Consider the following 25,512-nt stretch of genomic DNA (forward strand, 5'->3'; position numbering starts at 1 on the left):
TTCAAACTGGAGTCGGCCACATCCAAGGCAAGTGTCCCGCCCTCTGTACTATCTCTTCAACCCTAAAGTGATACTTGAAAAACTGCAATTTGAAGACAATGGGTATAAATGTCATGTTTTATTTAACTACATTCACTGTATCAGTGTCACTCTCATCCTGTTGCTCATCAATTTGCTCGAGCAGGCACCAGTCACATCTCCATTGAGAGACTTGTTGTTACTGTTTTTGGCATATCAAATACGCCATGGGTAGCTTTCCAGGCTCTGCCGTGCGGGCAAGATACTCTCCGTAGCTTGCCGGGCTCTCCTAGAGGGGCGGAGGAATCAAACCCAGGTCGGCCGCGTGCAAGGCAAACGCCCTACCTCTATGCTATCACTTCAGCCCTTTAAATACATTAAATGTCTTATATTTTAGTGGTCTACCCACTCGCTCTACCAAGCACACCTCAACACACCCCGTATTAAGTATTTGTACACGTATACAGTTGAAATTGAGTTGATTTACATTTGACTAGCTGACACAATTTTAGCATGTGTTACCCTTTTTGATTTTCTTTTACCTTTGGAGGCCAGTATCTCTGGTAGATTCTGAAGGTCTTGGGTACTTTGTCCATAAGACATGATGTTAAAATGACAACAGAAGAAAGGCTTGAAGGATAAGGCCTCATACATAGGCACATGCCTTAATATAGGACACGTCATATGTCATAGATGGAATGAAAAAAAATGCATTTAAAGCATTGGAAATGTGAGAGTTCATCCCCCTAACAAAAACCCAACAAACCCAACACCAAGGTCAACTTGGGAAAAACAACTTAGTCTCACTATAATAATTGGCACCACACATGGTCCCCTGAGAAAGTCAGAAATAATCCCTGAGTAGTGAAGCCAGAACTAAGCCATGAGCATTGTCGGGTGTGGCCCAAATTGCAGAAAAAAATTAGAATAAAAATTATATAATCAGGCAGCAAACATTAGGCCAAGAAAGAGTAGAGTAGATGACAAACAGCAAAGGGCACTCTGGAAAGAATAGAATAGAACAGTTCCGGGTCTTTTAGATGGAGAGGGCAGCATAGGCAAAAACAAGAAAAGGAAGTTGTCATGACTACAGCCTGCTGATTGGCTGTGTGAAATATCCCAGCCTCTGTCTCTGCTCCTAATGGACCCATTGAATCTTGATGCGCTTACAACTGTCCTAATGTCTCTGTCCACATAAACAACAGCTCTTGTGTTAGGAGCCAGGGTGGGAAAGCAATATTATATTGAAAAAATAGTCATTTAGCAGAAATCTAGCAATTACTAGGGAACTGAAGATACAAAAAACCACTGTCCTCTGAAAGGTCGAATAAGTCACCCATTCAGGTCAGATGGGTGTCCTTGAAAGAGATTCTATGGCATAAAAAGATAGGATTTATTAAATTAAAATGTCAGCTGAATAATTTTTGAAAGGGATAAATGAAGCAGAACACAATCGGACGGTTTTCATCATTTGCTTTTGCATGTCTTGACTAAATTCATTCTCAACTTGTGAGTTTAAAAACTTGATTTACCCCTTTGTCCTTAAACATTTATTTAACCATGATGTTCCAAAATGCAGAGAGATGTACTACATTTTGTGTTAAATTTTAAAAGTGAGTTATGAGGGTTGGAAAGAAACTATAGCAGGTAGGGTGCTTGTCGTACACGAGGTTGGCCTGGGTGCAATCCCTGGGACCCTACATGGTCCCCTGAGCCCCACCAGGGGTTGATCCCTGAGCACAGAGACAGGAGTAAGCTCTGATCACCACTGGGTGTGGCCCCAAAACAAAACAAAAAATAAAACTAAGATATTATAATTCAACAATGATAGTAGGCAGATTAGATTTTAATTTATTGAAAAGTGAATGTCACCTACATGTTATATATGAGGGGCTGGAGCAATAGCACAGAGGGTAGGGCGTTTGTTTGCCTTGCACGCGGCCAACCCGGGTTCGATTCCCAGCATCCTATATGGTCCCCTAAGCACCGCCAGGAGTATTTCCTGTGTGCAGAGCCAGGAGTAGCCCCTGAGCATCACTGGGTGTGACCCAAAAAGCAAAAAAAAAAAAGTTATACATGAAATTATTTGAGGGGGGGATTAGCCATACCCAGCAGTACTCAGGGCTTGCCCCTGACTCTGTGCTCAGGGTTCCCTCCTGATGATGTTGGGCGAACCACAGGAATTAGGGGTGTCAAATGAGGTCAAACTGAGGTCAGCTGTGTGCAAAGCAAGCTATTATCTTACTAGGACCCATAATAAGTGAATTTTTGACAATTCTTTTTATTTAATGAGAAAGGTCATTAAATTAGTCATACATTCTAAAACTTCATTTCTCAAGGCTCTACCCAGAAACTGAAATCTAGAGATGGCCCAGTGACTAAAGTGCTTATTTGCAAACTCGGGCCTCAAGTTGAGTTCCCAGGGCTGAGTGTCCGCCTGCTAGCCCTGCTCTCTGTGATGTATGGCAGTGCCAGTGCCTGCCGGATGCAGCACGGCCAGTGCACTCGAGCACTATGGCTAAAGGGATGTGATCTCCAGGGAGCACCATAGGTGGAAGATGGGCCAGCACTGAGGCCAGAAGCAGGACTCCCAGTGAGCACAACTAACTTGCCTAACCCTGACAAACTCACTGAAAGTAATAACAAAGGTGCGACTCAAAGGTCAAACGCCTAACACCACAACCTGATAGACAACCCCAAGAAGCACCACAACCAAACGTGTGAGCTCCACAGCGAGGTAAGTGCACAATCCCCAACACCACAATAATAACATCAACAGAAGGAGGGATGGGGGAGAATAAAAATGGAATCTTTACAGCAAAGCAAGTACTTCCAATCCCAACACTACCTGTGGTTAAACTGAAATTTTTTTAAAAAATCTATTTTTTCCTTACTAGCCAATTTTTTCTTCTACAGTACTAAAGAGTATTGAATTCTATATATCCATAAAGTTTTAAATTTCTTTTATTTTTAAATTTTTTTAATTTTTTTTTGCATTTTGGGTCACTCCCAGCGATGCTCAGGGGTTACTCCAGGCAGTGCTTAGGGGATCATATGGGATGCCGGGGATTGAACCGGGGTCAGCCATGTGCAAGGCAAACACCCCACGTGCTGTACTATCGCTCCAGCCCCTTAAATTAATTTCAAAAAATGGTTTTAGAGGGAGAGTATGATTATTATTTTTTTCTTTTTGGGTCCTACCCAGCAATGCACAGGGGTTACTCCTGGTTCATGCACTCAGGAATAACTCCATATGGGATGCTGGGAATCAAACCCACATCAGCCACGTGCAAGGCAAACGCCCTACCCACTGTGCTATAGCTCCAGCCCCCGAATATGATTATTTTTTACTGAACAGTGGACAGACTTCATAGATACTTATCAGGAGAAAGTGTGTATTCCTGTTCCTCATTTGTTCCTCTTTGAATTTGTTCAGAAGACTTAAAAATCTTAAGTTTGAACTTTATTTAAATTTTCTTTAATTTTTTTTTTAGTCACTGTGAATTACAATGATATTCATGATTGGGTTTCAGGCACACGATGATGTTTGAACATCAATCCCTTTGGCACTCTCGGCTTCCCTCCACCAATGCCCCACTCCCCACCACACCCAGTCAGCCCCTCTGAGAAGCACTTCTTCTTTAAATAAGTTCTGGGCCTGTGGTTTACAGTGCTGTTGCTGATAAGGTTTCATGCATAACCTGTCAGCTCCCCCCCCACCCCTTCCCTGTTGAAAGCTTCCTTCCACCAGGATTGTAGCCCCATCCCTATCCTATGTATGCCCCAACCCCAGGCCAAGTGGCATGCTTTCAAAGTAAGACCCATTGTCACGTTCTTTGTTTCTATTGTCTTTGGGCATTTGTTATTCCGTTCTTTTGTTTTTCCCCAGTCCCACCGATGAGAGAGATCATTCTGTGTTGCTCTCTCGCCCTCCTTCATTCAGCATGATACTTTCCAGATCCATCCATGAAGCATCGAATTGCATAATTTTCTCTTTTAATGGCTAAGTAATATTCCATTGTGTATAGGTACCATCATTTATTTATCCAGTCATCTATCCATGGATTGTTTCCAGATTTTGGCTATTGTGAATAGTACTACAAGGAAACGGGGATGCAAATGTCTTTTCTACATTTTGTTTTTGGGTCCTTGTGGTATATTCCACGAAATGAAAATGCTGAGTTAAATGGGAGCTCAATTCCTAAGTTTTTTTTTCTCTTAGAAATATCTATATTGTTTTCCAGAAAGGCCGATGACATTCATTACAGAACAACTAGGTATGTGCATTTGAGACTTCTCAGCATACCCCCACTGACTTTGCTATCAAATTCCCTTGATGCCAATCTCTCTTATAGTAAATGGTACAGACATGTTAATATGAAAATCCTTAAAGTCTAGTATATTATCTCCCAGTAAAATAGGTGTATTTGATAAGTCAATAAATATTTTTAAAGTAAATGTTACTCTGCAAGATGAAATTTTTAAAGCACCTTAATATACTGTTATTCTCTTAAAAAAATTTCTAGCCTCGAGAGTTCAGATCATTCTTTCCATTAGATGTGACTATAAACTAAAATGACTCCATCAGACACCTGTTAAACAGATGTCCTTAAGAGCAGAATATTCTAATTAGGGGAATTTAAAACTTTAATACCCTGCATTATATTATTGCCCTGTCTTTGCTTTAAAAGTTATTTTTAAATTGATGAAAGTACAGAAACACTCATTATTCTTAGGAGCAAATGAAATTCTGCATTGCAGTCTGTCTGCTCATCCATAATTCAGGGTCCTAGCATAAAACATTATGCTCAAACAAGCACAAATATTGGCAAAGGTGAAATATTAAACTGCTACAGTCTCAGCTAAATTATGTAGCAATCTGGATTCACTTTAATTTCCTAACACTCGGAACAAAAATTAAAAGCAGAAAACCAATCAATAATTATGGTTGTGAACTAAATAAACAGTTGAGTAAAGCCAAATTATTATTCAGATTTTTTAAAAAGTTTCTTTACGTATACATGGAGCTAATATGAAAATAAAGTTCAAGAGATGGGAGAAGCATTAGTTTCTGAGAATATCTATTTAGGTTTAAAAATGGGCAGAGGGGGCGGAGTCTACAAGAATATGCTTCCAGATTTCAACTCTATTAAAAAGATTTAATTCTTGCTAACAAGAATTAACTTTTTAATAAATTCCCTCCTGAGTCTCAATTATCTGGACAATAATGTCAATCCTCCATTTATTAAGATCTCAGGCATTGGTTTGGCAGTTTCAGCTGGCAGATAAGGTCACTAAATGACCTTGATTAAGGACAAATCTCCTCTATCCGAGGTGCGGGGGAGGGCGGGGGAGGGCAGGGGAGGACGTGGCTTGCTTAGGCTCGGAGCAAGTATCAATAGGATGCACAGTGAGACACAGGCAAAGGACCTCACCTGAATCAGCAGAACCAACCCAGCTGATCAATATGCGAATCACAACATCCACCAAGTCCCCTCAGATCTAGCTCCTTCATTCTGCTGTCATGACACGGTGAAGAGACATTGCATTTTGCTTTGGTGTTCTGCTTTGTTTTGTTTTTTAGATCACACCCGGTGATGCTCAGGGGTTACTCCTGGCTCTGCACTCAGGAATTAGTCCTGGAGATATTTGGGGGACCGTACGGGGTGCCGGGAATAGAACCCATGTCAGCTGCAAGTACTCTACCTGCTCCAGCCCTGAGATAATATACTTGTGACCCTCCATGTGACCCCTACACCTTCCATGTTATAGCCACAAATAACCTCTAGCTACAAGATACTTTAAGAGAAAATGCTGATGACTACTTTCTAGCACCCAGGCATTGAGTTTCTAAATTTTAAGGTTTATCATTCTAAACTTTTCAGGAACCCTATAGCATGCTATAACCTATAACCAATAAGAAAGGAGTAAAAGGAATCAGTACAGAAAGTAGAGTCACTTTCTTCATAATAACATTACTAGTTCTCAGAATATAGAAATCTTGGTATTGCTGCTCAAATCTGCATGACTAGAAAAATGGACAAAAAATCACTAGGCCTGGGCTTTCTCCCTTCTCCAATTTTAGTCCACGTTTCTTCAACATAGAATAGCTCCAGAGCAGGACTCTAGAAACCAAGATTTGGAAAAAAGTTGAGAAAAACGTCTATAAGGCATCTAAGGAAGGGACTGAGATCCCCACGGAACTCTGGATTACATAGGTGATTGTTAATTCTATTCTCCTGTTTTGGAAAAGCACAATGGAGGAGGAGGAGAATATTAGGGATAATACGGCCTCAGTGGGAGTGCCAGCCACCCAAGCAGGTTGGCCATGGGCAAGATTAAGTACCTTAATTACCTTATAGTGCCTACTGTACTGTAACTCTAGTTCCTGCTGGCTGATCAGGTCTTGAGTAAATGACTTTATTTTTATTGGTAGACAATGCTAGCCACTCTATTGAATAAGTTATTTGAGGCAAAACATTAAATTCAAGGCTTAAGGATGATGACCCAAAAAGGAGCAGAGAAACTAGTTTGTAAAGGAAAGGAACTAGCACAGTAATTTCATCACCTGCCAAAAGAGATTAGTGAAGCTGAATTATTTCCATGGTCTTTTCATTTAAATGCCCTATGTTTCAAACTATTGATGGGAACATGATTATATCTATCAGACTTCTTAAATGGTTTCAAGTTTGAATTTCTCTGCAGTATAAAAAATCCCAGGACTGGAGCAATAGCACAGGGGGTAGAGCATTTGCCTTGCACATGGCCGACCTAGGTTCCATTCCTCGGTCCCTCTCAGAGAGCCCAGCAAGCTACGGAAAGTATCCTGCCTGCACGGCAGAACCTGGAAAGCTACCTGTGGCATATTTAATATGCCAAAAACAGTAACAACAAGTCTCACAATGGAGATGTTACTGGTGCCCACTCCAGCAAATGGATAAACAAGGGGACGACAGTGCTACAGTGCTACAGTAGGTTTTTTTAAAATTATCTAGTTATTTATTGCTTTGGAGGCATATCTGGCAATGCTCAGACTTTACTCCTGGCTCTGCATGTGCTGTGGATCAAATCCAGGTTGGCTGCATGCAAGGCAAATGCCCTACTCGCTGTACTATCACTCTGACCACAGTATATAATTTTTAAAAGCACTTTTGATCTATTAGCTCCCAGACTTTCATAACCATCCTCAGAGGGCAAGGCAGGGGGAGATGGTTCACAATTTGCAGAAAGGACCACTGAATGCATAGATGGTAATAAGATCTCCCTATTACAGTCCAGGAATGGGACTGGGTAATGTGCTTTCTAGTGCTTTCCCATATCTCACAGCTAACTATATATCCACCACACACACACATACATACACACACACACACACACACACACACATACACACACACACCAAAAAATAACCAAACCATTGAAGCACCAGTCCTCTTTCTTCTTGCCTCACCCTATCCATGGCCTTCATTACTTTTTTCATTGAAGCCAAAACAGAAATAGAGAGTAGTGTCATCTGATTCTGAATGAAGAACTTTTTCACTTTTTTCAAACTTTCTTTTCATAACTTTTCTTTATTGTCCATATGTATTTCATCTGGGGGATTCTCAGGACTGAGTTTTCATAACTCCAAGAAAAATCTGCCTTTTTGTTTCATTATCTTTCTAACATTTTTCCATCATTTCAAAGATGTGCTCACAAAATGGTTCAGCAATTTGCATGCCAGAAAACAATAGCACAAACATGCAAAAACAGAGCCAGGGGACTCCAAGCTCAGTGTTCTGTCTAACCAAATGAAGACGCACAAATGCAATGGTGTATCCTTGGCACTTTAGGCAAATCCAGTTTCCAGCCTTGGACGGAGGTCTGATCACACACTTACTCAGCAACGCTTCGGTTTTTGGTATCTTCCTGTTTTTCTGGCATGCCAAGTAGATCTGGCAACAACAAATGTGCAACAAGCAACGCTAACACCAGGCGGATGACTAGGAGAAGGCGGCCGTGTGGTGATTACAAGGGCTTCAGTCAGACTAGTGGTATCTAGAGAAATTCCCCTCACTTTCTACAGATGAATGCCTTCTGTGGCAGATCTAAGAGGCTGGTCTGTATTTGCAAGTCAAGGCACTCAACTGGAAATCACTTTGAGCACCAAATGCATTACAAGCATGAAAAGTGGGTTTGTGTCAGTAATGTGAGGGCGCTGGTGTAGGACCACAATGACTGCTTGGCAGCTTCTAGAAAACTGAAAATCAAGCTATCGCATGATTTTTAAGCTCTCTTGATAAAGATTAGAGCAAAGCCCTGCTCAATTTGAATATTTTATATCCTAAAAGGATCCATTTGAGCTCTGGGAGAATTAATGTTGGATTGTGGCAAAGAAGTATTTTCATATATCCCTAAACAATTATGCTATGTTTAAGGAACATATTTATGTTTAAAGAAGATTTATAATTAAGGATTCACCTGTGAGCTGCCACGAATTTCACTGCAAACTCTAAAAAAGAATTGATTATAAGAAAGAGGATGCTATGAGGGATGTGGACTAGAAAGTCTATATGCTAGTCGGAATACGAGTCACCATTAATTGTATCTGTTACTAAAATTATTATTTAATATTTTTATTAATTTATATTTATGAAATATAAAGTTTGGTTTGGAGCAATAGCACAGAAAGTAGGGCATTTGCCTTGCATGTGGCTGACTTGGGTTTGATTCTTCCACCCCTCTCAGAGAGCCGGGCCAGATATCGAGAGATATGCCAGGTTCGGCCACATGGCAGAACCTGGCAAGCTACCTGTAGCATATTTGATATACCAAAAACAGTAACAACAAGTCTCACAATGGAGATGTTATTGGTGCCCGCTCGAGCAAATCGATGAGCAATGGGATGACAGTAATACAGTGATACAGATAAAGTTTGGTTTAATCTTAATTAATATTTATTATTTTTTAAAAGTATTGATTCAAAGTATTGATTCACTGTGAGATATAGTTATAAGCTTTCATGCTTGAGTTACAATTACACAATGATCGAACACCCATCCCTCCACCAGTACACATTCCCCACCACCAATATCCCCAGTATACCTCCCCTTTTCCACCCTCCCACTGCCTCCATGGCAGACAATATTTCCTATACTCTCTCTCTACTTTTGGGCATTATGGTTTGCAATGCAGATACTGAAAGGTTATCATTATTATGTTCTTTTTCCTCCAGGCCTCTTTGCCTCATCTTGCTTAAAAATTTTCTTGGCCCCTAAGGACTTTCTCATTGGCATCAAATAAGTAGTTAGTATCTATTTATCTCATCATTGTCCTCATAGTCTGTATTCACCACACGGTCATAGTGTTGCACTATTATTGGTTATAAAAGGAAAATTTGGACCAGGGATATAGCTCAGTCTTAGAGCATCTGCATAAAGTCCTGGGTTAGGTCTTATAATAACACACACACACATTCACACAGTCACATTCATATTCACATTCACACACACACATTCACATTCACACACACACACATTCACACACACACTCACATTCACATTCACACACACATTCATATACAGGCCATAACTCTGAATTCCCAACCAATCAATTATCATTCAGGTCACACTAATACAGACACAAAATCAGGGGGAAAAAAAAGGCTTTGTCTTTATCTACAAGAGACAGTCCTTAAAATAGCATGAACTAGTTCAAAGACATTTTTCTATTCCTGGCTGTAGTTTCATAAAACTGAATAAAAATGAAAGCCACTTGAAAAGATTTGTGAGTTCGGTTGTGGCTGAACTTTACAGGGTTCTTAGCAAAAAAAAAAAAAAGCCTGGCCTTGGGGCCCCTTACCTTGCAGCCTTTGCATCACATTGGCGATGTCCCGAGGGGTCCGAGGAGACCTAGGTGTCCTTGTGGCAGTCCTGGAGGACGCCATGGTTCCTCTCGAAGCATGAAATGAACACAGGAGACTTGTCACCCAAGGCAGTGTGACACTACTCCCCGCCAGCAAACATCCTGAGCTTCCCCTCTGGTTTTAGAGGAATTCCAGGAACTGGCAGAAATTGGCTCCCAAAGGTCGAATCTCTTCTTTTAAGACTAACTTTTTAAATAAACAGAGGAATCTGAAAAACAAGCAGAAAAGATTCGATATTTAAAAGTCTACACAGGTTAACACACAGCAAAAAGGAGAACTGTATTCACTGCCAAATGCAATAACAGATGCAAAAATACTTATAAACTGTAAAGCACTAAACAACTACTAGGGCTTCTTAAGACAGTGATAAAGTGAATATGCACAGGAGACATATATAACAAAATTGTTTGCTAAAAGTAACTTTTATTACAGGTTTTCTATTATGATTATAAACATCTTCCACTGACCTATGAAACTACCTGTATGCAGAACCCAGAATTCCACCTATCAATATGCACAGGTTTTGCTTTTTCTTTTTTCTTTGTTTTTTTTTTTAATTGAATCACCGAGATACAGTTACAAAACTTTCATGTTTGAGTTTCAGTCATACAATGATCCAACACCCACCAGTGCATATTTACAACCACCAGTGTCCTCAGTATTCCTCGAACCTCATCCAAGCCTTCCCCCTGTCTCTATAGCAGAAAATTTCCCCCATACTCTCTCTCTACTTTTGTGCATTATGGTTTGCAGTACAGGATACTGAGAGGCTCTCACATTTGGTCCTTTATCTACTTCAGCACACATCTCCCATCCCGAACGATCCCTCCAACCATCATTGACTTAGTGATCTCCTCTCTATCCCACTTGCCTTCTCCCCAAGCTCGTGAAGCAGGCTTCCAACCATGGAGCAATCTTCATGGCCCTTGTGTCTACTGGCCTTGGGTATCAGTCTCATATTATGAGACAGGGCTCATTCCTGACTCTGCACTTAGGTATCACTCCTGGCATTGCTGGGGGACCATAAGAGGTACTGCAGATCAAACTTGGATCGGCCGTATGTCATTGAAGCACCTTACCAACTTTACTGGGCTGGAGCGATAGAACAGCAATAGGGCGTTTGCCCTGCACATGGTTGACCTGGTTTAATTCCTCTGCCCCTCTCGGAGAGCCTAGCAAGTTACCGAGATTTTCTCTCCCACACTGTAGAGCCTAGCAAATTACCTGCTGAATATTTGATATGCCAAAACACAGTAACAAGTCTTAAGATGGAGACATTACTGGTGCCTGCTCAAGCAAATCAATGAGCAATGGGATGACAGTGACAGTGACCCACTGTACTATTGCCCTGGCCCCCATGTACAAGTTTTCTTAATTACATTAATTTAATCTCTCTGGACACCTGAGTTATTCTTTTCCTGGTACATTTCTTTGGAATTAGATGAAATCTCTGCTTCTAATAGTAATTCAATAAATCAAACGGTGTAAAAGTATAACTATTTTGTTTTTAAAAGTTCCATTTCCAATATTCCAATGTTAGACATCATTGTGGATTTGATTTAGCTCTCCCCATAACGACGCTAAAGTAAGTCACAAGGCTGGGAATCCTGTGGACTGGGCAAAAAGGCATTTTCCTTCTAATCCTTCCTCAATTCATTCTGTACTGGGGAGGGGGGGAGAGAAAAAGAGGTAGGAGTGTAGTTGATGAAATCCTAACAGTGAGATACATACATTAAACAAGGATTTCCTAGTCTGAGAGGTTACTGAAGAGAAGGTCCTCCAAGAGTAGGAGAGCTGATGGGATAAAGAGCAGGTGGGGGGGTGGGGGGTAGGGGGGCTGGGGGGATGTGTCCTGAGTTAAGAAAAGTAATCAAGGGGTCAAAAGAAAGAGACTTGTTGGAGACATGCTTTAGTACAATTCCTGCTCAAAGGTCATGTACAGAAATGAAATGCGGGCTGCAGAAAAGGGTGGTAAAAGTAAACATGTGAAGAACACACTTCATATGTAAGTGGAAGTGTCTGTCTGTGGACAGGAAAACAGAAAAGAGGAGTGGATGAGGGTTTTCAATACTGACAGTATATGGGCTGGAGAGTTCAGTGGGTAGGGCGCTTTCCCTGCAAAAGGTTGGCCTGGGTTCTATTCCCAGCACCCCGTAACCCCATATCAAGGGTCAGCAGGACTGATCCCTGAGTGCAGACAGGAGGAAACCCTGAATATCACTAGATACACCCCACCAAAATCAAAACCCCACACAATTAATAGTTCTATCTGAATGTGTGGTCATACAAACAATTATAAAAGATTACTTAAGCAATAGAGCATAATTACAGTAGTTTGGCAAGGGGAGGCGCTTTTTGGGTCACACTTGGTGATGCACAGGGGTTACTCCTGGTTTTGCACTCAGAAACTACTCCTGGTGGTGCTTGGGGGACCACATAGGATGCTGGGAATCGAACCTGGGTCAGGCGCATGCAAGGCAAACACCCTACCTGCTGTATTACCGCTCCAGCCCCACAGTATTTTTTATATTTATTTATTTATTTGTTCATTTATTTATTTTTTGCATCACACCTGGCAATGCACAGGGGTTACTCCTGGTTCTGCGCTCAGGAATTACTCCTGGTGGTGCTCAGGGGACTATATGGGATTCTGGGATTCCAGCCTGGGTTGGCCGCGTACAAGGCAGACACCCTACCCGCTGTGCTATCACTCCAGCCCCCACACAGTATTTTTTAAAGGCATTATTAAATAATATCTGGTAGGAATGCATGAAAGCAAATAATCACGAGTTGCTAGAGTGGTCTCAGTAACCTCTACATTCGTCCTATCCCTGAGATTTTAGAAGCCTTTCTCTTCTTGGTCTTCCCACCGATGCCGCATTTCAGGGTCAGGGGAATGAAATTCAGCTGGTGACTGGCTTTGGCATATGGATACACCATGGGAAGCTTGCGAGGCTGTCCCATGTGGGCAGGAAGCTCTCAGTAGCTTGCGAGTTTCTCCCAGAGGGAAAAGTAGGTTATAAGATATATAGTCTATAATTTGTCATCTCAAAAAGAATGTTAAACAGGGGCCGGAGTGATAGTACAACAGGCAGGGCATCAATTCCTGGTACTGATATACCAATATACCAATATACCAATATATGGTCCCCCAAGCACCGCCAGGAATAATTCCTGAGGTACCTTTGGGCATTTCCAGGTGTGACCTTAAAAGAAAAAGAAAATGGTGGGGTGGGGCCGGGGGGCGATGCTAAGCATTACACTCTGGTGCAGACTATGAGAAAGCACCAAAAAGCACACTGTAATTATAGAATGTTAGCACAGCAGGTAAGGTGTTCGCCTTGAACACAGCTGAGCCGGGTTTGATTCCTCTTGTCCCTCTTGGGAGAGCCTGGCCAGCTACCGAGAGTATCCCGCCCGCACGAAAGAGCCTGGCAAGCTACCCGTGACATATTGAATATGCCAAAAACAGTAACAAGTCTCATAATGGAGACATTACTGGTGTCTGCTTGAGCAAATCGATGAGCAACATGATACTGTGATACTGTGATACAGTGATAATGCAATAGCATTTTAATAAGATTTTTTAAAAATATACTAGAATAAGAAAGTTCTCTTGTTACTTGTCAAGTTACAGGTTATGGTTTAGTGGACAGCATCAGTTGGTAATAAGGCACAGGAAACTTCTCTTGGCTACTTGAAAGGAGACTTTTCTAGAAGTGGAATCAAAAGTTGGCAGCCTCTAGACTAGGGAGATCTAAAGTGGAAGGCTCTCCAAAGGATGCTCAGAAGAGAAGCAGGTACTAGAGGCTGTGTACCGGAATTGTGTGTGCATTAGCAGCTTCCCTTTCATGGGGAGAAATATTATACCTGCCCACATACAAAATTTGGAAACTAGGATAGAGTGAGAAGTGCCCAAGGAAATCTTACAAAAACAGCTTTCTCTCAGCTGTTAAAATGTTAGATTCATGGGGCTAGAGCGGCAGTACCGAGATTAAGGTGCTTGCCTTGCACGTGGCAGACCTGGATTTAAGCCCCAGCATCCCATATGGTTTTCAGAGCCCGCCAGGAGTGATTCCTGTGTGCAGAGTCAGAAATAAGTCCTGAGCATCGCCAAGTGTGCACACCTCCCCCCACAAGAAAACCCCAAAATTTTTAATCAGTTAGATTCTCCAAGTAAAACAATACATATTGAATTATCTATGCATCATCACACCCCCTACACATCCACTCATGTATCCAACCATCTAGATAGCTCAATAACCACTTAGGAGCTACCTGCTAAGTAAAGACATGAAATGAAATCCATTTCAAATACAATTTGAAACTGCAGAAGAGTTTCCAGAAGACCAAACAAAATGTGTCCATCAATCAAGAATTATGCTGTTAAAGGAGATTTCTGTCTATCGTTACATTATAGATCTCCATACATTACATTATATCCATATTGAATATTACTTTATAGCCTCCTCATGCTACCCTCTACATGAAGTCTGAAATCTCTCTCCCTCACACATCCTCCTCATTCTTTATCATTTCTATCCTTGGGTCCAACCTCAGTTTTTATGCACTGTAGCACTGTTGTCCCGTTGTTCATGGATTTGCTAGAGCAGGCACCAGTAATGTCTCCATTGTGAGACCTGTTACTGTTACTGTTTTTGGCATATCAAATACACCATGGGTAGCTTGCCAGGCTCTGCCATGCGGGCAGGGTACTCTCAGTAGCTTGCCGTGCTCTCCGAGAGGGATGGAGGTATTGAACTCAGGTTGGCCACGTGCAAGGCAAATGACCTACCCACTGTGCTATTGCTTCAATACTGAGTCTTAATTCTACAGTCTAACTATTGCACTTTTAGAGTCAGAGGTTAGCGCTAGGGTACTGAAATGAAAAATGAAATAGAATCTCTCTCTCATTTTTATTCTGAGGAGCCTAGGAGATAGTGGGAGAAGGAGCAGAGAAGAAATATTATATAATACCAAGGGAAGAACAAACAGGGAAAAGGAAGGTCAGGGGGTTTCATAAGTTCTTGAGTGCCCTGGGTTGAGCTAACTCTTGACTGCGAAATGGAAACTCAGTCAGTCATTCAGGTGAAGTCTAGAAAGTTCCATTCTAGATAGAGTGCTGGTCAAGGCTGGACATGACTGCCAATGTGTCTCCAATCAAGAAGTGAACATGATAAACTGCATGACTACCACATGGGCTAACCAGTCAGAAAATGAAGAACATTCTGGAACAGAGGCTGGAAAAGGAGATGTGTTAGGGCCTGGTGTATATGCTCAGGAGCGTGGCTCTAATTCTCTCAAAATCACCAGGGAATCAGCTAATGAATTCCTTGAGATTCCGGGAGGGGGTTGAAGCCAGACACCACAGATATAACTTGCATTATTCTAGCACTGGTATTTAAGAGTGAAGGTGATGGGAGATGCTGGAATATTTCTTCAAAGAATATCTCAGGATTCCAGGTAGGAGATGGTGAAAGATACACTTATCCCTAAATCCTTAGGAGTTAAAAGTATAGGACCTGGGGTTGATTGAGGAGAGTTGACAGGAAGTAGGAAGCACACCCAGGATTCCCAGTCAAAGTTTTTGGACCATCATGCCGTCAACTGAGTTTCTCACTAGAAGGGCAGTGCAGATCTTGTATTCCAACGCTCTACTTGTTGGAATACATGAAGAGATGTGTACAGAATTGATGTCCTGTCTAAATAGCTATCCAAATCCTTCTTCAACGCTTTGTTCATTCTCCCTTCACCCCCATCCACTGGAGCCCTGCATATGAATTCCTTCCAAAGATTTTTAAATACTGAACCCAAGACTCATACTATGACCAAAAGTCTTCCCTGCACATAGTAACATTGTTTCTTCATGTCTCCACAACATTGACAACCTCTATTGTTATATGTCTGCTTTATCTTTTCTTTGTTACACTGTAAGCTTTACCATAGAAAGGAAGAGGAACATTTTGCAAGCATTGGTATGTAATATCTGTTGCTTGACTCATACCCACCCGGCAGCAAGTACGTATATTTCTCAGCACATCAAGGTTTTTTTTCTATCGAGCTAAGTTCATACACTTTACCTCTCTGAGTCAACCCCAAGAAAACCCCTTCCTCCCCGCTGCAAGAGAATGCGGTGCAATATCCTTCCTGCTAGAGATAGCAGATAAAGTATTTTACTTTCATCACTCCTATAGACCCTATTTCCTCTTTTGTAAAATTATGATATTTTTTCTTTTCATGATTCTTAGTCTGCAGAGACATAATTTGATTTTAAAGATTTCAAATTCACAAAAGGAAGAAAAAAAGAAGTCTGGAAATTAGAAGACATGAGTTCAAGGCTTAATATGTCCCAACTCAGCTGATTCTGTGTATAAGGATCCCCAATAGTCAGCTGTCGGGGGCTTGGGATAATTGGATAAAGTGTGGATTAAGAAGGAACAAGATTAAGCCAGATGAAGTTGGAGCAATAGCACAGCGGGTAGGGCATTTGCCTTGCACGTGGCCGACCCAGGTTCGATTCGATTCCCAGCATCCCATATGGTCCCCTGAGCATGGCCAGGGGTGATTTCTGAGTGCAGAGCCAGGAGTGACCCCTGAGCATCGCTGGGTGTGACCCAAAAAGCATAAATAAATAAATAAATAAATAAATAAATAAATAAATAAATAAATAAATAAGCCAGAGTGCTAGCACAGCAGGTAGGGCACTTGCCTTGTGTGTGCTCAAGCCAAATTCAATCCCCAGCATCACATATGGTCCCTTGAGCCCCACCCAAAGTGATCCCTGGTCACAGAACCAAGAGTAAGCCATGAGCACTGCAGGGTGTGATCCAAAAGCCAGTCAAGACAAAAGAGAAAAAAGCAAGCAAGCAAAACCTAGAAGGACCTGGAGTTCAATATTAATTCTGCTTTTACTCCAAAGACCTATTTGGATAGGAAAAGCAAACTTTTCTGAGTTCTGGTGTCTTCATTCAAAAACTACAATAATCTTATGCTGAATTAGACTTAACTTGATGCTGTCTAAATTAACATTCAAAATATAAATATACAATGTGGCAGGTAGGGCAGGGCAGTTGTCTTGCCTGTGGCTGCCTTGGATTCTGTTCCTGGAACACTGCATGGTCCTTCCAAGCCCCACCAGGAATGATCCCTGAGCAGAGAGCAGAGCCAGGAGTAAGCCCTGAGCACAGTCAAGTGTGGCCCCAAAACATATTATGTTCCTAGCAGAGTGTCTGGCATATAGAATTTCGGCAAGACCACTTGTCACCCTGCTCCCCATTTCTTCAGCCACAATTGGAACTCAGACCTTCCTTACGGGGTGGAGAAAGTCTTGCTGATACTCTCCAGTACCAAACCCGGCACCACGTAGCTGGACATTTGCTCTGGGAATTGATTAACGACCTGGTAGCGCTCTGATTGTGGGCCAGACCTACAGAACCGGAACACCAGGGGAAGCTCCAGCACCATCACTGAGACCATAACTCAATTTTTAAATAGTTGCAAAATATTGTGGGGAGGGGGTTTAAGAAGAGAAAGAGGAGCGGTGCCACTAATAGGAGGCTGGAAAGAAAAACAAAGTAGACTAGACCTGGAAGAGTTAGGTACCAAATAATCCTCACATGGTCCCCAGATCCTTCTGGGGAGGGAACCAGGTTCGCAATATAGCTAAGTCCACGCAGCACAGGAGAGAGGTCAGATTTCTGCATGTATTATTTCAAACTGCAATTATGAAGGAATGAAAGTCCTGGTAAAGGACCATGGCCGTGAGTAAATAGCCATGAACAAGACAGATAAGCTTCTCTCAGAACTGATGTCCTGTCTGCACAGTGAAAAAATCCCCGTGAGAGTATCAGTGGTCAATCACCCCAACATGACTTTACCCATCTCTAAGCAGAACGGACAATTGGAAAACACCCACTGCGCCTAACATCCACCCATTCACGCAACACAACTAGCCCACGGAATACATCTGCAAGCAATGCCACTCCATTATTCTTTTTCAAGAAATGACAGCAGCAAACTCCAAATGCTGCTGGAGCCGGAGATAAGATGGCTCATTTCAAATTGGAAAACTAAGAATGGAGACCATAAAATATAAACTAAATCACAGCAGCATTAACTATGGGCGTTCTTAAGTAGATGGCTAAGTATGTACAAAATAGCACTCTGCTCTTAAAATCCACTCTTAAAAATCCCAAGAGCTGATGAATGCATCCCAACTCCTCTTCTATCCAAGTCCTGTTGCTGGAGTGAGTCACTGAAGCATCTAATTTTAAATCTAATGATTGTTTTGCCCTAGCTGTCCTTTAGGAAGGGTACTAAATAAACACTAAGATGGCTAAACAGTAGGCAAGAGAAAGGGGGCATCTGGAAGCTCCCAGAAATGCATTATTCATATGTATGTATGGATCAGCAAGGAACAGTGCTGAGAATTTCTCCTCATCACAAATTCTATGAGGTAGCAAATAGGACTTCATCCTTTCCTTGGAAGAAAAGTATATGAACAAATAATCCAAAGACAAAGTGCCAAACTGAACAGCATAACATATATCAAATTATCAACTGCCAAATGATCAAATTGTCAAATGATAATTATCAAATGACTGCACTGTTGTTTCTCTCCATAAGCTTAGTGTCTATCACACCCAAGAGTATTTGCAATCTTCGGCCCAGGACTTTGCAGAGTATCTGTTGCATTTCTTACCCATTAGTTTTCCCAGGACGAGGCCTAAGGACATGTTTAAAGGTCAGAGGGACAGAAATGCATATCGCCTCAGGTCCTAAAACTGACACATTCAACCTCTCAGGTGTGGCTGCATTTTCTCCAGCTCTAGGCTCAGCTAGAAAATGCATCCAACTTTACTCAATGCTGGGCTTCTTCCATCCTGTTCAAGTTACACCTCCTTTCATTTCTAAGAAGCTATGCTGCATAATTATCTGACACCAACACCCCTCCCTTTAACACTAGCAATTCCTGAACAACGTAAAATCACACACACACACACACACACACACACACACACACACACACCATTTTCCTACTTCTTTGCAGGAAGGAATCCAGTGAAAAAAAGTCTTCTGCATAGATAGTAAGAACAGAAACCAGTCTGTGAGAAACCAGTAGTTAAGACTTTTTTTCAAAAGGCCCACAGCGAATATTTCAAAGGCTAGCAATATTATTAGCTGAGTCAGTCTGAAGATGTCCCTTTATCTGCAGCATGAAACATTAAGTTAGCATTGACCCAGGCCATTTCGTTCTAAATTTGCCACAAAGTAATGACCAGACAGAAAAACATAAGACCAGATAGAGAGGAGTTTTATTATACTTTCTGGTGGTGTCAGGAACTTTTGATCCATAGGATTTATCTATCTCCTCCCGGGAATACAGGGCTTCCTAAAGAACATTCACTCTTCATGACTCATGATTAAGTCAGATGTGGTTCCTATGCTAATTGCTGGCTTGAAAATTATTAGATTCTCTTGCATCGATCTGGCTTTCATAGACAAATGCATTCCCCAAGAAAGTGACTATCAGATAAACATAAATGGGCATAAAAAAAAAAAAAAAAGAGAGGACAGAATTCATTCTGAACTTTCTTAGCACATACAGGGGGGAAAAATGGCAGATACGTACAGATCCCCTAACTGCAAAGCCCCCAAGCGAGCCTTTTAGGAGTCTAAAGCCCCCGGGGCCCAGCGTCCCCCCCTGAGCTGAACTCTTGACTGCGGGTCTGCAGGACGGAACCTGACATCTACAGCATCCGTGGGTTTCCTTAGGCCAGACAGGACACGGTACCTGCTTCCCAGGGGGGCTTTCTTCCCTTCGAGGCGGCAGCTGTTTGCCTTGGCACTGTTCTCCTGCCCTCTGCTATGCACCTGTCACCCCGGGAGCCACCATTTCACAGACCTCCTCCGGCAGCAACACACGATCCCCCGTCCGAAACGCGCCTTTCAGGAGCGAAGAGGAAAATAATTTCTCGTCCTCTAGCAGACGCTCCGCCTGCCGGCAAGTGCACCGCGTTCGCTGCTACACACTTCCCCTCCCCCAGGCCTTCCCAAAAATAGTCGGGGGGGGGGGTGGAGGAAGGGAGGCTCCTAGAATTTGTTCTACGCCCTACCTCTCCCATCAGATAGTAGAGCCGCCACCGTCCGGCCGTCACAATCAGAGGGTGGCAGCCTTTGGCTTCAGCATCACCCGACCCCCAAGAGGTGCCACGAGCGGAAATGACAACTCAGGGGAAGGAGAGGGGGGAATATTCATAGGGATCTCAACGTACGCGATGTGAAGAGAACGGCCCCCGGCTCCTTATCTCCTCCCACCCGGGTACCACACACACGTACGCACCCCCCCATCATCGCCACGGACGCCCCCGCCCCTCCCACGGAGACGGACACCCCGGGCCGTGCAAGTACAAACTTGCTTACTATTTGCAGTGTGCCAGGCTTGCACCCGTGCTCCCGCGCCTCCTCTTTGGCCTCCCACCTTCACCTTCTCTCTCTGCCTCTGTCTGTCTCTCCCGGTCCAGCTCTTGCAGGTTCCTGCAGCCCAGCCCGGGAAACTGCAGGTCCGGGAGCGCCTAGCTGGCGGGCCGCGCGGTGCTGCCCAGAGCTCGGGTGCGATTGCAGAGCTGCAGCGGGCGGGGATCCGGACCGCCCCCGGGCGGACCGACTCCTCCGAACCGGGCGGGTTCGGGGCGGCCAACGCCGCGCTCCCCGGGGGCTCGCTCGCACCGTCACTTGGCTCAACCCTGCGCCCCGCCGCGCCGCGCCTCTTCCCCTCCCGCCGCGGCCGGGTCGTCCTCGGCTTCACCCGGGGCGTTGAGGCCTCCCCGGGTTCCCTCTCCCCCAGCACCTAAGGCTTCTTGGGGAAGGACAGGTGGAGCCGCTGGCTGTCACACTCCCGCAGGAACCCCGGCACTACGGCGCTGCAAAGCCACACCCCTCCCCGCGCCCCGCGCCCGCTTCCCAGACGCGCTGCTCCTGCAACAGAGCTGGGGGCGCGGGCCTGGAGCCTCTGCGCCCCGCTTCCCCTTACCTTCGGGGTGCACGGGGATGCACGGCCTCGGGGGCGTCTCTGCAGCCGCCTTCCTCTCCCGGAGCCTGCCACCTTCCACCTCCCGGGGCGCGAACCCGTAGCTCCCAGAGCCCCAGCCCCGGCGGGAGGGGTGAGGAGTGGCGGGAGGAGATGCGCTGCTCGGGCGACGCTAACTTTTGCCCGGGGTTCGCACTGCCCGACTGACCTTTCCCAGCACGACCTATCTGGAAAGGCTGCGGAGACTCCCTCCTGGTCCCAGGAAGGAAGTGATGCAGTTTCGGGAGGACATTCCGCTGGCTCCTTTGAAATCAACTTTCCGCAAGATCATTACTGCGCTGACCTCTGGGCTGGCAAATCAGTGGCGAGTGATTATTACTATTATTATATTTTTTTTAGGGTGACCGGTCAGTGCTTTCCAAGCGCAGGGTCGTGTGGTTACTCTCCAGCTCCGATTGCGGGCGCGGGCAGCGCTGGTCACCTGAACTGGCCGCTGTCGCTGAGGGCTCGCGGAGAGGTTGCCCGGTTCTCCCGGGACGCTCTCTGCAGGCTGCGCCTGGCAGCACCCCCCTGCGTCTGCAGCTCTCTGTCCTTGCCAGGGCGTGGAAGCAAAGAGGTCCCCCGGGTTGCCTGGTAGCGTTCAAGGGAATTTATTTTGTTGTGGTTTTTATGGTTTCCAAGCAAAGTCAAACATAGTCTCTTTTGACCAACAAAGCCCAAGTCCAACAAGATTACGACAGCTAAAATAATTGACGCTATGTTGCAAGGATCTTGAAAGTAGTAATTACCCCCTCGGACTTTCCATCATTGGAACCAGTTTTGTGTTCTCGGAAGGTGTTGAAAGGAAGGACCAGCGTCTAAAGAGGCTCAGATTTCCCCGCCTCCAGCCTTTTCTTCCCTCCAAGGCCAACACTCCACTGTCAGTGTTTTCTTCCAATTCTCTTTCTTGGGGCTCCCATCAACATAATTCTAGTCTGAAGCAAATAGGATAAGCAAACCCCAAGTCTCATGTTTCCTCCGGTGTTCCATTCATGTTCCATTCCCTGAGCTGAATGGTCCCCCCAAGCCCCACCAGGTGGTCCTAATTGAGAGCAGAGCCAGGAGTGAGCCCTGAGCACAGCCAGGTGTGGCCCCAAACTCAAAATAAATCAATAAAAATGTATCAGGAGAGGATAAGCCTCTTTCCTAGGCAGTTCCCCTCTTGATCTCAGCCTTCATGTAACCTACTCACCTGTGCTGTGGGCTTCTAAGGATGCTTCTAAGAGTAGATGCTGTTTTACAAATACAATGTTCTATGTGTTTCCGGTTGCGTGTTGGCTTAACTTCACGCATGAGTGGAATTACCTGATGTCTCTCTTTCCCACCTAACTTATCCTGAGTCTCACCCTGACAAAGATACCATTTTTTTTTCAATGGCTGAGTAGAATTTCATTGTATGTCTATACCTATGTCTTCTTTATCCTCTCTTTTATCCACGGACACTACCTGGTCTCATATCTTGCTTCATGCCATGGATAGAGAGTGTATAACCATTTTGAGTTAGTGTTCAGAGACAAACTCTGACAAGAGAATGGTGATTACCAGTGGAAGAGGAGAATGGGGGGATGTGAACAAAGAAGGGGGCCCATTGCCAGGTGTCTGGTGGTACATGACAACTAGACCCGAGGGTAATCGAAGCAGAGGAGATACACAAGTTGAAGACTTAGGTCATGCACAAATACGCTAGGCTATACACCAAGGGCATCAATAAATGAAGTTCTATTTTTAACATGCTCTATATCCAAGAAGTTGCTTTCCTGAGTCAACTCCCCTAAATTAAACCATGTCTCTGATCATCCAGATTAGAAAAATTGAGAAAGACTGTTGCAGAAGCAAGAGAGAGAAGGAAGAAGGCAAGAGCTTCAGAAAACAGACCCAGTGAGGTCTACAGGCAGTAGAGGTTCAAAACTCGGTCTGGAAAGATGGTTCCTGACTTTCGAATCATTAAAGTGTTTTTAGTGGGTGGTGATATAGCAAGATCAAAATTTATTTAGAGATGTTTCCTTAGCCTTAAAGTGGAAAATTGATTCAAAGCAGTGTCAAGATGGGTCCAGGTGGATGGCTGAGGCAGTCATAGAAAGTTCAGTTGTTCTTGATTGCTGCGATGGTGCAGAACAAGCTAGATGGACCAGAGGGAAAGTTAATACAGGAAACACAGAGAACATAAGACCCCAGGGGGCAGAAGAAAGACACAGTAGTCAAGGTGCAGCCTGGCTCTGAAGCAAAGAAGGGCAGATTAGAGTTAGTTCCACCATTAAGTACCCATGTGATGTTCAGTTAGTCTGTTTACCCATCAGATTTAGATTTTACAGTTATGACTCAAATGATAAATTCATCTCACTTGTAAGGCTATTGTGGAGCATTAAATGAATTTATGTGTGGAAAGCATTTTCTATTTGGATGCCAGGTATATATAAGGATGAAGCATAATGTAACTATAAGTATTCTATCTTATAAAGTAATTATAACATAACATCACAATGTGTATAATGTTGCATATAGCATAACAATATAATATTTAATGCCATGCATCATACTACAACATTATAGTATCATAATTATGACTATTATTCTAGACATTTGTGATGTTGGCAGAGGAAAAACATCAGTTTATTTGATTGATTGAGCTTTAACACAGTTCCTAAGAGCAGTGAAATGGAGCCCAAGGGTCCATTATAGACTGGCAGATGGAGTTGGTTTCTGCCTTCACATCCTGATTTCCTCGTCCATCAAGCTACTTTCTCCAGAATTCTGTTTAAACTTGTTCAGCGTACACAGAATCTGAGTCTCATACTTTATGGTAGTTCTCCAAATTAAGCTTTAGTGTGAAGTGCAGGAACCCTCTAAGCTTTAGTCTTAATTTTTGCATTCTTGTAATTTTGGGGGGCATTGTCTTTGGGGCCACACCAATTTGTGGTCAGGGCTTTCTTGGGCTCTGAGCTCAGGGATCACACCTGGCACTGCTCAAGGGATTATATGTGGTGCCAGGACTGAACCCAGGTTGGCTGCAGACAAGGTGAGCATCTTTATGGCTCTACAATCTCTCCAGCCAAACTTTCTTGTGGAAATAAATGAACAGGACTCTGCACCATAGTCCTGAAGTAGTTAGTATAGTCTAGCTGTGTTTTAAGAGATTCTCAGGCCTTTCCAAGGTTTTATCCTCTGAGTGTGTTTTTTTCTCTGAGGCAGTTATTACTATTTTATAATGAAAAGGTGCAATAGCACAGCAGGTAGGGTGTTTGCCTTGCATGCCATGGACCCTGGTTCGATTCCTCGGTCCTTCTCAGAGAGCCCAGCAGGCTACCAAGAGTATCCCACTCACAAGGTAGAGTATGGCAAGCTACCCGTGGCATATTTGATATGCCAAAAACAGTAACAATAAGTCTCACAATGGAGACATTACCAGTAATGAGCAAATAGATGAGCAATGGGATGGCAGTGACAGTGACAGTGACAATGAAAAGGAACGAGACACAGGGAAGGAGAGGCTTAGGTCTCTGGGCAAGAAAGCCCCGGTAGGATTTGGGATTCAAATTCAGCTAAAAGTCATCCAAATCCTCCAAGATGTTGTCTTACCAGTTTTCAAGACTGGCCCTTGGCAATGAAGGCCTTTACTTTTCCAAGAGGGACCTGACAAGCATCTTGAATCTATATCTGGAATCTGTAGATCCCTAGGTCTGAGTTTTGAATATGTGCACGGCGGGCTGCCAGGGTTGGTTAGGGTCCCTGAGACTCTGTCTATCCCTTAACCCACGGCTTTATAGTTCCTGACCTGCTTTCCTTTCCTTCTGGTCTCCGGAGTAGTCAGAGCAGTCGACATACCCTGTATCCCTACTGGTTCTATTTTCTCCTACAAGATTTCAAAGCAACTATTTACTTGGTCTACTAAATCCTGGAAGCCATTGCTTTCAAGAAAACATTACTGTTCATTAAACCAATATTCAGTTCTACATAACAGTTTTCCTTATGATCCTATTTCATGAGAATTCAATCAACTCTGTATACAAGAACAGCCAAGTCAATGAACCAGTATGAAGTTTCCATCTTTGAAGATCTGGAGTCTTTTTTTAAAATTAATTTTTTAATTGAATCACCGTGAGATACACAGTTACAGAGTTGTTCATGATTGGGTTCCAGTCATCCAATGTTTCAACATCCATCCCTCTACCAGTGTACATTTCCCATTACCAATGTCCCCAGTTACCGCCCTCCCACCGCCCCCCTCCCCGGCTGACTCTATGGCATGCACTTTTCTTCTCTCTCTCTATGAAAAGAGTCTGGCCATAAAATACAGTTGTCAGTGAGGATTCACTAATTTAAAAAAAATCAAGAGACTAGAGAAATAGTAGAGGAGAGAGGAGTTAAGGCACTGGTTTTGCACATGGTAAAACCCAGTTCAGTCCCTGGCACTACATATGGTTACTTGAGCACCTCTAAGAGTGTCCCCTGAGCATAGAGCCAGGAGTGAGCCCTGGGCACAGCCAGGTGTGCACTTTCTCCCCACCCTCCACACACAAAATAA

The 25,512-nt window shown here is 43.6% G+C and overlaps 1 protein-coding gene across 15 annotated transcripts in view; it reads right to left on the reverse strand.

The window, feature by feature from the left end:
- Nucleotides 1-21,399, reverse strand: part of SYNE1 (spectrin repeat containing nuclear envelope protein 1) — a 561,745-nt gene extending 540,346 nt beyond the window's left edge. For 8 of the 15 annotated variants that reach the window (XM_055134199.1, XM_055134201.1, XM_055134207.1 and 5 more), the window contains exons 1-2: nucleotides 19,716-19,874; nucleotides 9,859-10,130 (exon numbers count right to left, since the gene is read on the reverse strand). In XM_055134199.1, the coding sequence (XP_054990174.1) occupies nucleotides 9,859-9,943 (85 nt within the window). In that variant the 5' untranslated portion in view covers nucleotides 9,944-10,130; nucleotides 19,716-19,874. Of the gene's footprint in view, nucleotides 1-9,858; nucleotides 10,131-19,715; nucleotides 19,877-20,344; nucleotides 20,794-20,954 lie in introns of those variants that run through there. The other 7 variants (XM_055134204.1, XM_055134200.1, XM_055134202.1 and 4 more) reach the window with 4 other exon arrangements.
- Between the last annotated feature and the right edge of the window lie 4,113 nt (nucleotides 21,400-25,512).

Source organism: Sorex araneus, chromosome 4 (assembly GCF_027595985.1).
Source record: "Sorex araneus isolate mSorAra2 chromosome 4, mSorAra2.pri, whole genome shotgun sequence".
NCBI lineage: Eukaryota > Metazoa > Chordata > Mammalia > Eulipotyphla > Soricidae > Sorex > Sorex araneus.